The 13,644-nt window shown below is 42.8% G+C and overlaps 1 protein-coding gene across 1 annotated transcript in view; it reads left to right on the plus strand.

Moving 5' to 3' along the window:
- The first annotated feature begins 1,916 nt into the window (after positions 1 to 1,916).
- The window catches only part of CCDC80 (coiled-coil domain containing 80), a 34,050-nt gene continuing 22,322 nt past the window's right edge, over positions 1,917 to 13,644 (plus strand). The window contains exons 1-2 of the mRNA XM_070749965.1: positions 1,917 to 2,443; positions 2,931 to 4,763. Of these exons, the coding sequence (XP_070606066.1) occupies positions 2,937 to 4,763 (1,827 nt within the window). The 5' untranslated portion in view covers positions 1,917 to 2,443; positions 2,931 to 2,936. The remainder of the gene's footprint in view (positions 2,444 to 2,930; positions 4,764 to 13,644) is intronic.

Consider the following 13,644-nt stretch of genomic DNA (forward strand, 5'->3'; position numbering starts at 1 on the left):
CTTCTCCGCCACCGCCTCCTGCCTTGGGGCGAGGAATCCGGGAGTCCGGGACTGTGTGGCTTCGCGCCATGAAGAGAAAACGGCAGCAGGGAAAAGTCGGCCGTTTTCTCTTCATGGCGCAAAGCCACACAGTCCCGGACTCTCGGATTCCTCGCCCCAAGGCAGGAGGCGGTGGCGGAGAAGAGTGGGCGGATCGGACGGGCAATGGGGCAGGACGGAGAAGCCAGGGGCGCGTTTGGCTGGAGGCACCGTGGGGAGACAGGGGCAGGGAGGTGCGGCAGTATGAGTAAAGGGAGCCGCGGCTGCCCCTGCCTCCCCACGGTGCCTCTGGCCAAACGCGCCCCTGGCTTCTCCGCCCTGCCCCATTGCCCGCCCGATCCACCCACTCTCCTCCGCCGCCTCTCGCCGCGGCACACCTGACGGCGTCTCGCGGCACACCAGTGTGCCGCGGCACACCGGTTGGGAAACGCTGTTCTAAAACATCATAAAAGTCATGCTTTTAGTATATTTATTTATTTATTCAAACAATTATAGGGTGGTAATTTGTACAAATAAAACATTCGATAAGTAATGATAAAAAGAAACAAAAGAAGACAATAGGACAGGGACGGTAGGCACAATGCTGCGCTTATGCACGCCCCTTACAGATCTCTTAGAAAGGGGGAGAGGTCAATTGTAGATAGTCTAAGGTTAAAGGTTTTGGGATTAGGAGTAAAAACCACAGAATAAGGTAGTGCATTCCAGGTGTTGGTTATTCTGTTGCTGAAGTCGTATTTTTTGCAGTCAAGTTTGTTGCTTTGAAGAACATAACACTCAAATGTAATGCTTGCATTTTTATAAAACAATTGGTAACAAAGCTGTCTTCCGAAATCAATCCAACAGTCCACTGTTACTCATTAAATCAATAGGTCCAAAGTTGGTTGTGAGGAATTTATCCAGATGATTTTAATCAGCTGCACCAAAGCCTCAACATGTCTGGCCTGCCTCACCAAAGGAACTTCTACTATTTTCGTTTGAACAGCAGAGGTAACTTCTTTCATGTTTTCAATTTGAAAACATAACAAGCTTAAGGAGAAGGACTTTTGGAAAGAGATGACTGAAGGAGCCATTATAGTTGTCCTAAATACTGTAACAGTCCCATAGCAAACTTCTTTCTTAAGTATATTAATAAGTTGTCCTAAGTAATAGAATAGAATTTTTTATTGGCCAAGTGTGATTGGACACACAAGGAATTTGTCTTGGTGCATATGCTCTCAGTGTACATAAAAGAAAATATAGATTTGTCAAGAATCATGAGGTAAACACTTAATGATTATCATAGGGTTCAAATAAGCAATGAAGAAACATTCAATATTAATAAAAATCTTAGGATACAAGCAACAAGTTACAGTCATACAGTCCTAAGTGGGAGGAAATGGGTGATAGGAATGATGATAAAAAAAGTAGTAGAAATAGAAGTGCAGACTTAGTAAAAAGTTTGACAGTGTTGAGGGAATAATTTGTTTAATAGAGTGATGGCGTTCGGGGGAAAAAACTGTTCTTGTGTCTAATGGTCTTGGTGTGCAGTGCTGTGTAGAGACATTTTGAGGGTAGGAGTTGAAACAGTTTATATCCAGGATGCAAGGGGTCAGTAAATATTTTCACCGCCCTCTTTTTGACTCGTGCAGTATACAGATCCTCAATGGAAGGCAGTTTGGCAGCAATGGTTTTTTCCCATAGCAAACTTTTCCCCTCAAAAGTAAGGACAAGTGGGAAAGTAGGTAATGAGGTTTCTCAGGACTGACACTCTCTTTCTCTCTCTCAACACACCCCACATACCCACCCACACCAACCCTAATACTGCTTTTTTTTTCTTCCCAGTTTGGGTTGCAGCCGGTTGAAGTTATCCTAGTCTTTCTGGGAGGAAATCCAAAAGGGGGAGGAGGGGAGGAAGGGTGGGAGCAAGGCAGGCAGGCCGGCTTGGGAACGAAGATTAGGAAGATAAAGAGAAGCGCGCTATTTTCTCCTCTTGCGTGCGCGCTTAGAGCATTTTTGCCTGGTAAACCTATTAGCCCCGATGCCTCGGCTCTGGAGAGACAAAGGAGCCCCGCTGCAAGCCAGGGAGCGGAACTGAGGTGGAAGCGGCCGTGAAAAGTGTGGAAAAAGAGAGAGAAAGCGCCGAGCAAGGAGCGAAATCTGCGAAATGCGCCTCTCCAGGGTTGCTCCCGAAAGGAGGCAGAGCTGCGGCTAGATGCAGAGAGGAAAGCTCCGGGCGGCAGCGTCTGTTTGCCTCCATCCGCTTCCCTGAACACGAACAAACCTTTCGGGGTGTGTGTGTGTGTTTGTGTGTGTGTGAGAGATCGAGATCTGTTTGGCCCCCAGTAGAGCTATATGGCAGCCTCCGCGGTCTGAAAAGAGAGAATCTGAAAGAAAAGTCTTGGAGAAGAAGTTTGCTACTACAAGCGTAAGTTTCATTACTCTTGATGATCATTACTCTTGACGTCCTGCATGTATGTACGTAGGGCTGGGAGACAGCCAGACCAGGCTGTACTAATAGCGTGTACATTATACAATTTTTTTTTAACTTTCTCTTAAAAAGACGCTCACGTATTGAAACTGTCATTATTGTTGAAGAATGTCCCCTCCCCACCCGTTCCCAAGAGCCGAGAGTGCTCATCTTCTTTCCAACCATAGGTTCATCTTCAGAATCCCCTATATGTTAGCTTTCTTCTCACTTGAAGGTGTTGACACATATACCGATGTTAAGGTTGAATCTCACTTCTCAAAAGAGAAAAGCAACACAAAAATCAGCACAAAATGTGTAAAGCTATTTTTTTTTAAATGTGTTTTGGGAGGATTTCGAGATTTCTTTTGATGACGACTCACTCTAAGAATGTTGGATATCTTTGGTTTTTTCTAAGAGCCCAGTAAGAGTGTGTTTCTCCTCCCAGGTCACGATGAACTGGACACCGCTTGTGAGCTTAACTGTGTTGTGGGCAACATGGTTAGTGTGTGGCTCCCAGAAGCCGGTGAGGCAAGCCGAGAGAGGGAGTCTTGGAGTCCGAAAAGAACCTGTGACCTACAGGAGCAGTATCAGGAGACCGGCTTCAACCCAGCCCCGGTTAGGCAAGGCGCCACGGAGACATGTAAACCTTCCTGGAAGGTATTGGCAACAACGTCCCCTTGTTAAAAGGGATTCTTTGGAACCTAAAAACCCAGCAGCCTCTCGGCTTCGGATAAGGACTGGCCTGATTAAAAAATGGCAGATGAAAAGACCTAAGCTGGAAATGATTAAAGATGAAGGAGCATCCGCTGCCGTCCAATCGCGGGTTGTGCGTTTCTCACCAGGGTCCAGTTCTCCCAATATTCTGGCTAGCTTTGCAGGCAAGAATAGAGTCTGGGTCATCTCTGTTCCCCATGCTGGGGATGGTTATTACCGGCTCATGATGAGTCTGCTGAAGGATGATGTCTATTGTGAATTAGCAGAAAGGCACGTCCAGCAGATTATTCTCTTCCACGGGGAAGGGGAAGAAGGGGGTAAAGTTAGGAAGATATCTCCTGAAGGGAAAATTCTGGAGCAGCCTCTGGATCCCAGCCTCATTCCCAAACTCATGAGCTTTTTGAAACTAGAGAAGGGGAAATTTGGGATGGTGCTGTTGAAGAAGACGCTGCAAGTTGAGGAGCGGTACCCTTACCCGGTGAGGTTGGAAGCGCTCTATGACATCATTGACCAGAGTCCCATCAGGAAGATTGAGAAGGCAAGGCAGAAAGGCTTCATTCAGAAATGTAAAGCGGCTGGAGGGGAGGGCCAGATCATCAAGGAAGGGCTCCGTGGGGGCAACAGCACCAGAGCGCCTCCCAGTGGTGGGCGTGTGCAATCACTCCCGAGAAAGGAAGAAACAAGGAAAGGCAAAATCCAACCAACCAGGGTGAAAACTGTGAAGAAAGTAGTGGCAGCCATAGTGCCATCTCCTTCCCCCACGATATCTACAGCTACTACCTTCCCTCCAACAACCACAACTCTCAGGCCGGTTGTTAGAATAACGACCATGCCAAGCCGGCCCACAACCACCATCACAACTACTCCCGCTACACAGAGAACGTGGACCACAAAGTCACTCACAGAGCTTCCTACAGAACCCGAGACAACTACCGCTCCGGAGACAGAGGCCTCTGTATGGAGAGAAAACCGGAGAGTAAAATATCCTGGCCACCCACAAAGACAACCAACAGCTACTAAAAGACCCAGGAAAGTCAGTCATTATGACACTTACACAGAAATGCCAAGGGCCACCTCAGAGCATTACACCAGGGCAAATGCTGGCAGATTCAGAGACAATCGCACAGACAAAAAGGACAGTCGAGACCCGGGCAGCACAGCTGGCCAGCAGAAGCCTCCTAAAAGCAAGCAGCCCAAAAAGAAAGGCCAGGACAAGATACTGAGCAACGAATACGAGGATAAATACGACTCGGGGCAGCCTGCCACTCCTCATTTAGAGGAAAGCATCCCAACAGGAAATATTCCACCCAAGAAAGCCAAAGAGTCAAAGAAGCGCATCCCTTTGAATAAATCTGACAAGAAGAAAGAAAGGTACGACAAGAAAATTGAGAGGCAGGCCAAGAAAGCTGAAAGGAAAAGCAAGCAAGAAAAAGAGCGCAACAAAAAAAACAAGAAAGGGGGCAAGACAGGGAATGATAGAAGCGTGAAACCTCAGACGAAGTCTTTCCCACAGAATTCTGTGACAAACCTTCTCAACTTTTTTGAAGGCAAAAGACGACTTTTGGTAAGTAGATTATCCCTGACCATACATCACTCATTTTATGAATAAGTCTAGTCTTTTCTTTTTAAACGGGCATTTATTGTGTTAGTTTGGCTTCTGAAAGTTTTTCGGTGCACTCGGTATTTTGACATATTCATTTTGATGGCACTATAATATTTGTTAGTTTGTTTATTTGTTTGTTTGTTTGTTTGTTTGGTTGGTTGGTTAGTTAGTTAGTTAGTTAGTTAGTTAGTTAGTTAGTTAGTTAGTTAGTTAGTTAGTTAGTGTTGTAGTTAGCTCTGGCCCAGCTCCTGCCCCAAGGAATGTGGAGGTGGATGTGGGGGAAACATTCACATGCTACAGACCTGTTTTGCTCCCGATGGAATCTGCCGATGAAGCCTCCTCTGACCAAGGAAGCATGAGTGACAGGGAAGAGGGGAGTTTGGCAGACAGCCCAGGAGATCAATCATATGTATCATCTTTGGATTCTGAACAAGAATTAATGAAACATCCACGCATGCATAGAGTGATGCATAGGAGACAACAACGGAAGGATTATTACAAGAGAAAATGAGGCCACCTGTGGTTGGGTGGGGCTCCAGTAATTAGGGCTGCTGCTATAAATAGCAGCATGTGGGTTTGGCCATTGTGGAAGTGTATCTGATCACAGTTCGTCAGGAATCCTGGGTTGCTGGTTTCTGGACTTTGCTTGTTGATTTTTCACGCCTTTGAAAACAAAGCAGAGCAACGTGTGTGTGTGTGTGTGTGTGTCTCACTTTGTTGGAAGAAGAAGGGGTGTGAAGTTTCTTCACAGCTGCTAGCTAAGTACTTAATTACTTCTTAAGGTTAATTGTACAGACTACCCATTTGTTTTGGGGCGGGTGCTCTTTGCAAAACAAAAAGAGTGCTTAGTTTATTTTGAATTTTGGGATAAAGAACATTGTTTTGAATTTTCAAACGTGTGTGTGTCTGCAATTTATACCCTTGAATTTTCGGGAGGCTCCTACCAGAGAGCCCGGCAGAACAGTTAGTTAGTTAGTTAGTTAGTTAGTTAGTTAGTTAGTTAGTTAGTTAGTTAGTTAGTTAGTTAATTCGACTTTTATGCCACCCAATCCTGAAAGACTTAGGGCAGCTTACAACAATATAAAAGATACAAATACACTAAAAAAGAAGTCAAATATATAAAACGATAAGCCCCAGTTAAAAACCCACAATTCAGTCAGTCCAGGCAACACACATGCATAACGTTCAATGTAATTTGGCCATGACAGATATCAGTTTCATGGCCCCCAGACCTGCTGGCAAAACCAGGTCTTCATAGCCTTTCGGAAGGCCAGTAGGGTGGGAGCAGTACAGACATTGGGGGGGGGGGAGTTGGTTCCATAGAGCCATATTAACTTTCCTCTTACTCAAGCATGATGAAACTATAGTTTTCCAGATGCTCTGTTATTCAGGTCTTATCATCTGCCATATATAGCCATGTTGGTTGAGATTGTTGAAACTGAAGTCCAGCAATATGTGAAGGACTGCATTCCTCAACTTAAATGGCCTTCTGAGAAAGCCAGTGCTATTCTTATAAAACAGAGGTAGGCAAAGTTGGCTCTTCTTTGACTTGTGGACTTCAACTCCCTAAATTCCTCAGCCAATCATGCTGGCAGGCCCAAAGCCTCTAACTTCACATAATTTAGTGTTGGAATTTGCTGTCAACGAACCAAATAGCATCTGAGAAATAAATCACATTCCACTCCTGTGCTCTCACACAAGGTTCAATTTTTTAACTCCGCCATGTTGGATTCGATGCTCCGTCATTCCAACACTAAATTATCTTCAGTTCCCCATCCAGGTTAAGGTTCATCTCACAACCCCCACACCCACAAGTGCAATCACGTGGACCAATCCGGTGCAGGGATTCACTGGCTTCTTCATTTGTTCATTTGACTTTGGACTCTGTGTAAGGAATGTGTGGCGGTATCAATCTCTCTCTCACCCCTCCTGTTTCCCTATTGCTGCTAACTGTGGCAGGCCCAAAGCCTCTAACTTCACAATGGCTTTGGGCCTGACACATGCTAGCTCAGGAATTCTGGGAGTTGAAGTCCACATGTCCTAGAAGAGCCAACTTTGCCCACCCCTGCTATAAACCAAAGGTGCTGCCAGCATGAAAGAGTCCTTGGGAATGACATTTGACTGTTGACACAATCCTTGCATCCTCCTCTCCTGCATCCTTCTCACTCATATTTGTGTATATTCTCGGCCTTCTCTTTTCAGTCCTTTTACAAACATTGGGAGCCTTTCTTTCACCAGCAGGTCACTTTTTTAAGAACTTTGAGTTACTCCAGAACATTACTGCTGAGGTAAAGAGCACGAGAAAGGCAGCAGGATAGGGCCTATGTTCAACTGTGGGCCCATTATTGGGTGCAAAGTTTAGATCTGCACTCAGCCATCTGAATCCAACTGCACCACTGTAGGGGGGGGGGGGGGGTCTGTTGATAGTTCAGTTCTTAGGAAAAGTTCTTTAAAAAAAAAATATCTATGAGAAAAGCCTGTGTTTGTACAGGTCAGTATTAATTGTCTATGTTGTTGAAGTATATTAAACTGAATTAGTCAAGTCTTTTAGTTAGCTGAACTGGGGCTTCTTACCAATATTTATTTATTTTATTTTATTATTATTATTATTATTTTTATTTTATTTTATTTTATTTTATTTTATTTTATTTTATTTTATTTTATTTTATTTTATTTTATTTTATTTTATTTTATTTTATTTTATTTTATTTTATTTTATTTTATTTTATTTTATTTTATTTTATTTTATTTTATTTTATTTTATTTTATTTTATTTTATTTTATTTTATTTTATTTTATTTTATTTTATTTTATTTTATTTTATTTTATTTTATTTTATTTTATTTTATTCATTCATTTTGTCCAATACACAATAATACACAATGAGGGTTATAGAGGATATAACCAGGTAGAATGTATTAAAGGGGGAACAGAGGAGAAAATAAAGGAGTGAAATATAACTATGAGAGAATAGCAGAAAAAGATATAGGTATAGAAGAGAAGATATAGGAGATATAGGAGAGACAATAGGACTGGGGACGGTAGGCACTCTGGTGCACTTATGTATGCCCCTTACTGACCTCTTAGGAACTTGGTGAGGTCAACAGTGGATAGTCTAAGGGTAAAGTGCTGGGGGTTAGGGGATGATACTACAGAGTCCGGTAGTGAATTCCACACTTTGACAACTCGATTACTAAAGTCGTATTTTTTACAGTCAAGTTTGGATATCTCTTCACTGTGCTTTACTGCAGGGGTCTCCAACCTTGGCAACTTTAAGACTTGTGGACTTCAACTCCCTTTGAGTTGAAGTCCAGTTAAGGTGAGCTTTGCTGACTTAGGAATTCTGGAACTTGAAGTCCACAAATCTTAAAGTTGCCAAGGTTGGAGACCCTTGCTCTAGTGAAGGGAGAGGACCTTTCAAAATAGACCTGAGGCATGGGTAGCAAGAGAAAAATGTTGTAAAGTCATGTTGCATGAGGAGAGGTTCACTCACGAAATATTGCAAATATCCCCCAATGTTTAGGGTTTAATTTTTTTCCTACTGAATTCTCAGAAACAGCTCTTTCTATCTGCTGCTTTTCTTCCGAGACATGTCCTAAATTTCTGTATCTAAGAAGGCTTTCCATATTCGATTTTATATGCGGGCTGCATACCTTCTGGAATAATTGACTAGGAACTATAACAACTACCAATAATTTGATGAGAGTAGACTCAGAAGATTTGGGGTCCTTTCTGTCTTCTGACCTTTAAAAAAAAGAATTATACCATCCACCTTCCACATTTCACGTTTCTGCAACACTCCGTGGCCTGCATTGGCTGCCGATCAGTTTCCGGTCACAATTCAAAGTGTTGGTTATGACCTTTAAAGCCTTGCATGACATTGGACCAGAGTACCTCCGGAACCGCCTGCTACCGCACGAATCCCAGCAACCAATAAGGTCCCACAGAGTTGGCCTTCTCCAAGTCCCGTTGACCAAACAATGTCGTTTGGCGGGCCCCAGGGGAAGAGCCTTCTCTGTGGCAGCCCCGGCCCTCTGGAATCAACTCCCTTGGGAGATTAGAACTGCCCCCACACTCTTGTCTTTCGTAAATTACTCAAGACCCATCTATACCGCCAGGCATGGGGGAGTTGAGACACCTTTTCCCCAGGCTTTTTTATATTTATGTTTGGGTATGTATATGTTGTTTGCTTTTTTAAATATGATAGGGTTTTATGTGCTTTTTAATATTAGATTTGTTTTCGCTGCAATATTGTTTTTATTATTGTTGTGAGCCGCCCGAAGTCTTCGGAGAGGGGCGGCATACAAATCTAATAAATTGAATTGAATTGAATTGAATTTTTTTCTCCCTCCCTGACAACCTCTAGGGCAGTGATGGTAAACCTATGACACACGTGCCACAGGTGGCATGTGGAGTCATATCTGAGAGCATGCGAAGCATTGCCCTATGTCAGCTCCAGCGGACTTCTGTGCATTGGCCATTTTTGCTCTCCCCAGGTTTCAGGAGACTATCTTCGTCTGCTGCACATACCTCTCAGAGACCGATAAGTTCTCACAGGGTTGGCCTCCTCCAGGTCCCATCAACTAAGCAATGCAAGTTGGTGGGGCCCAGGGGAGGGTCTTCTCTGTAGCCGCTCCAGCTCTATGGAACCAATCCCCCCCCTGATATTTGTACTACTCCCACCCTACTGGTCTTCCAAAAGGTAGTGAAGACCTGGCTGTGCCGGCAGGCCTGGAGGCCTTGAATACTTCCATCTGTCACAGCCGAATAGTATTGGTTAGATAGATATGAACGTTTGGTTGATTGGGTTGCTGTGGGGATTTTATTGTTTTTTAATTTTTTTTATCATTATTATTATTATTGTGTGTGAAGGAAGAAAGGGGAGAGGCAGCTTGGAGTGGCAGTGAAAGGGTGCGTGGGAAGGAAGGAAGGCGAGGGAGGGCCCTGTCCAAGCCCCCCTCACCTTTCTTTCTTCACACGCACCCTTTCACTGCCTCTCCAAGCACCCCACTAGCCTTGCTTCCTCCACCCGCCACCTTTCGCTGCCCCTCTCTGCCCTTTGTTCACCTCACTTGGGATTTTCCTAATGGATTTGCACACATTATTCACTTTTACATTGATTCCTATGGGAAAAATTGCTTCTTTTTACGAACTTTTCTACTTATGAACCTGGTCACGAATTAAGTTTGTAAGTAGATGTACCACTGTACTTTGCTAATCCAAATGCCTTGTGCTTCCTAATTGGGAGCATAGTCAGTGGGGTGGCTGATGTATCTTGAAGCCAGGGAGCTAAGGGCAAGGAGTGTAGCCACACCTTTCAAATCTTCCAAGAGGTTGCTTGAGTTCCTTTCTCAGCTGAATACCAGTTATTTCTATAACAAAAGGAACATTTAAAACACTTCTGGACCGAGGACAAGATGTTTAGCATATGAAACATTAGCATCCTCTGATTAAGGGGAAACACAGATTTCCAAGGCGTGCCAATGTAAACTGCAAGTAAGAACAGGATTTAGAGTGGCGAGGTACAGGCTGCATTTAAAAATAGGTAGGTCCTGGAATTAATAAAGTACAATTAATATGATTGCTCTTTATATTTTTAATAATTCCCTTCTGTCGTAAGATTTTTTAAAATATAAACACTAGTTTAAAGACAGTGAACTATCCACATTCTATAACTTCAGAAATAGATTGTCTCATGTTCCTAAATGTCAGACAAATTAAACTAAACATTTGTTCCTTTTTCAAGCACATGAGTCAGCTTGACTGTGAGATAGGAAAAGTAGAAAAAGGATTTCCTCCTGTGCATGAGTGACCTAGGAAAAGAATAATAATGCTCAGCGGGACCCAAAATATTGCCTGCCATAGTACCTTATGATGGAGGAGGACAATGTGTGGCCTTACAGGTTCTCATCGTTCTTCAAAATTAATATACAGTGGTACCTCATGATACGAACCCCTTGCCATACAAACAACCCAAGATACGAACCCGGGGTTCGGATATTTTTTGCCTCTTCTTACGAACATTTTCCGTCTTACGAACCTGCCCCCGCCGCCCGGCTGTTGCTTTTTGAAACAGACGGAGGGCTTCCCAGCGTCCTCCTGAACCCGAACGCCAAACCCGAACTTCCGGGTTCAGCGTTCGGGAGGCCGCCGAGAAGGGCCCCCCCCCCCCGGCTGTTTCAAAAGACGACAGCCAGGTGGCGGGGCTTCTCGGCGGCCTCCCAAATGCTGAACCCGGAGGTTCGGCAAAAGTTTGGGTTCGGGAGGCCGATGAGAAGCCCCGTCGCCCAGCTGTCACTTTTTGAAACAGCTGGGGGGCTTCTCGGCCTCCTCCTGAACTCGAACGCCAAACCCGAACTTCCGGGTTTGGCGTTCGGGAGGCCGCCGAGAAGCCCCCCGGCTGTTTCAAAAGGTGACAGCCAGGCGGCGGGGCTTCTCGGCGGCCACCCGAACCCGAACTTTTGCCGAACTTCCGGGTTCGGCATTGGGAGAACGCTGAGAAGAGCCCGGCTGTTTCAATTGAAACAGCCGGGCAGCGGCGTTTTTTTGCGTTATTTTTTTCGTTGCACGCATTAATTCATTTTTCATTGTTTCCTATGGGAAACAATGTTTCCCCTTACAAACTTTTCACCTTACAAACCTCCCCGGGAACCAATTAGGTTCGTAAGACGAGGTATTACTGTACTTGTTAAGACTGATGGATAAAATTTTGAAAAATAACGTTTTCTATCCCTACCTTTGTTTGACGTTAGCATGACATGCTTCTACTAACATAATTATTAAATCTTGTGAAGCAAATAATTAAATCTTTTCTCAGTAATTTGCACAAGTTGTCAGAAAACAAGGAACAGAGATGGTAGAATCTGTAACCCAGCAATATTAGGCAATGAATTTGCAATGGTTGAAAACAGGATGTTGTATGTTTATTGTTTTATAGTTCATGCTGAACATATTTATATATATTTCAACTTCCAGCTTTTCTAGGTGATATTTTATTCATCCTATTGATGACATTTTCCTTACTATTTTCTGGCATTATTCTACGATACAAATGAACTTATTTGCAATATTTTAGCATGTTGTCAGCAAGAGTAATAGAGTTCTTTTTCTATATAAATTATGTGGTTTGTGATGTGATGAATGTCTGAAACCCTAAATCTTTATTACATGTTTTTGCCTTTCCCAAAATTTAATAATTGTATATAAGTTTAAACTCCCACCAAACATTATTTAAAAGAAATGTGGCAACCTCCATAGATGTTTTTCTAGACAAACAACATTTAATTTCATGCCATATTGTGACAATTCATACTTTATCGGTTATTATTTATACAAATAATGCATTTACTATAAATGCAAAACAGAACACATGATAAGTGAAACACAAATTTTATTTTGTTAAGTTTTATATTATTAGAAATTTATAATATATATATATTAGGCAATTAATTTGTTGACATATTTTGTTAGTGTTTTGTGCACTAAAAATAAACCTGCTTGATTCCTTATATCTCTTATTGTTAATTTATTTATTTTTGTTAACAATAAAGAGATATAAGGAATCAAGCAGGTTTATTTGTTAATAATATAGGTGCAATATTGTTCTACATGAATTCTGGAGGAATCCTTAGCAAATAAAAATGGTGCTTCATTCTGAAGCCTGACTTGCCCCCCAAAGAAAAAAATTAGTTGGAAGATACATATTAAAAATCTAAGGGAGTAGTTTTAATAAAGTATATATATATGTGTGTGTGTGTGTGTGTGTGTGTGTGTACATGGGGTTTGTCTGCTTGTGTGTGTCTGTTAACTATTTAATGTGTTAAAGATATCTGGATGCATTTCTCCAGAGTAGAGCTAACATATTTGGGTGAACAGTATTCTGATTCCCATGGATGCTTTATGAAGACACTAATGTTGGCAGACTAGTGGGGAAGTGGTTTTTGCAAAATAGGGCCAAGGCATGACTAATCAATCCAAGTTTGCCCTTCTATGAGAATAAGAGAGAGGATCTTGGGATTACTCAGTTCCCAGACTACTAGCTTCTGGACATACTAATGATGCCTGTAGATCAGTAATATGTTTCCCTTAATTTTGCTACTATTTTAGAGATGTGCACACACACGCAAATCGTCCATGATTACATCTGGGCAGGGTCTCCCATCACTCCAAATGGGGGCAAACCGGTAACAATCCACCACCGTTGTAGCTCATCTGTTTGGAACCCATATTGCATCTCAGACATTAACACCCTTGAAAATGTCCAAAGATACTTCACCAGAAGAGCCCTTCACTCCTCCACTCGAAACAGAATACCCTACGAGACTAGACTTTCAATCCTGGGCCTAGAAAGTTTAGAACTAAGATGCCTTAAACAAGATCTAAATATTGCCCACAAGATCATATGCTGCAGTGTCCTGCCTGTCGGCGACTACTTCAGCTTCAACCACAACAACACAAGAGCACACAACAGATTTAAACTTAATATTAACTGCTCCAAACTTGACTGTAAAAAATATGACTTCAGTAACCGAGTTGTCGAAGCGTGGAACTCATTACCGGCCTCCATAGTGTCATCCCCAAACCCCCATCACTTTACCCTTAGATTATCTACAGTTGACCTATCCAGATTCCTAAGAGGTCAGTAAGGGGCGAGTACAAGTGCACTAGAGTGCCTTCCGTCCCCTGTCCTATTGCTCTCTTATATCTCCTATACCTTTCTTCTATTCCTATATATCTTCTTCTATTCTTTCATTGATATGTTCTATTACTATACCTTCTTTTCTATTCTTTCTTAGATACATTTTACTATGAGTATCTCCTCTATAACCTTCATCATGTATTT

Source organism: Erythrolamprus reginae, chromosome 4 (genome assembly GCF_031021105.1).
Source record: "Erythrolamprus reginae isolate rEryReg1 chromosome 4, rEryReg1.hap1, whole genome shotgun sequence".
NCBI lineage: Eukaryota > Metazoa > Chordata > Lepidosauria > Squamata > Dipsadidae > Erythrolamprus > Erythrolamprus reginae.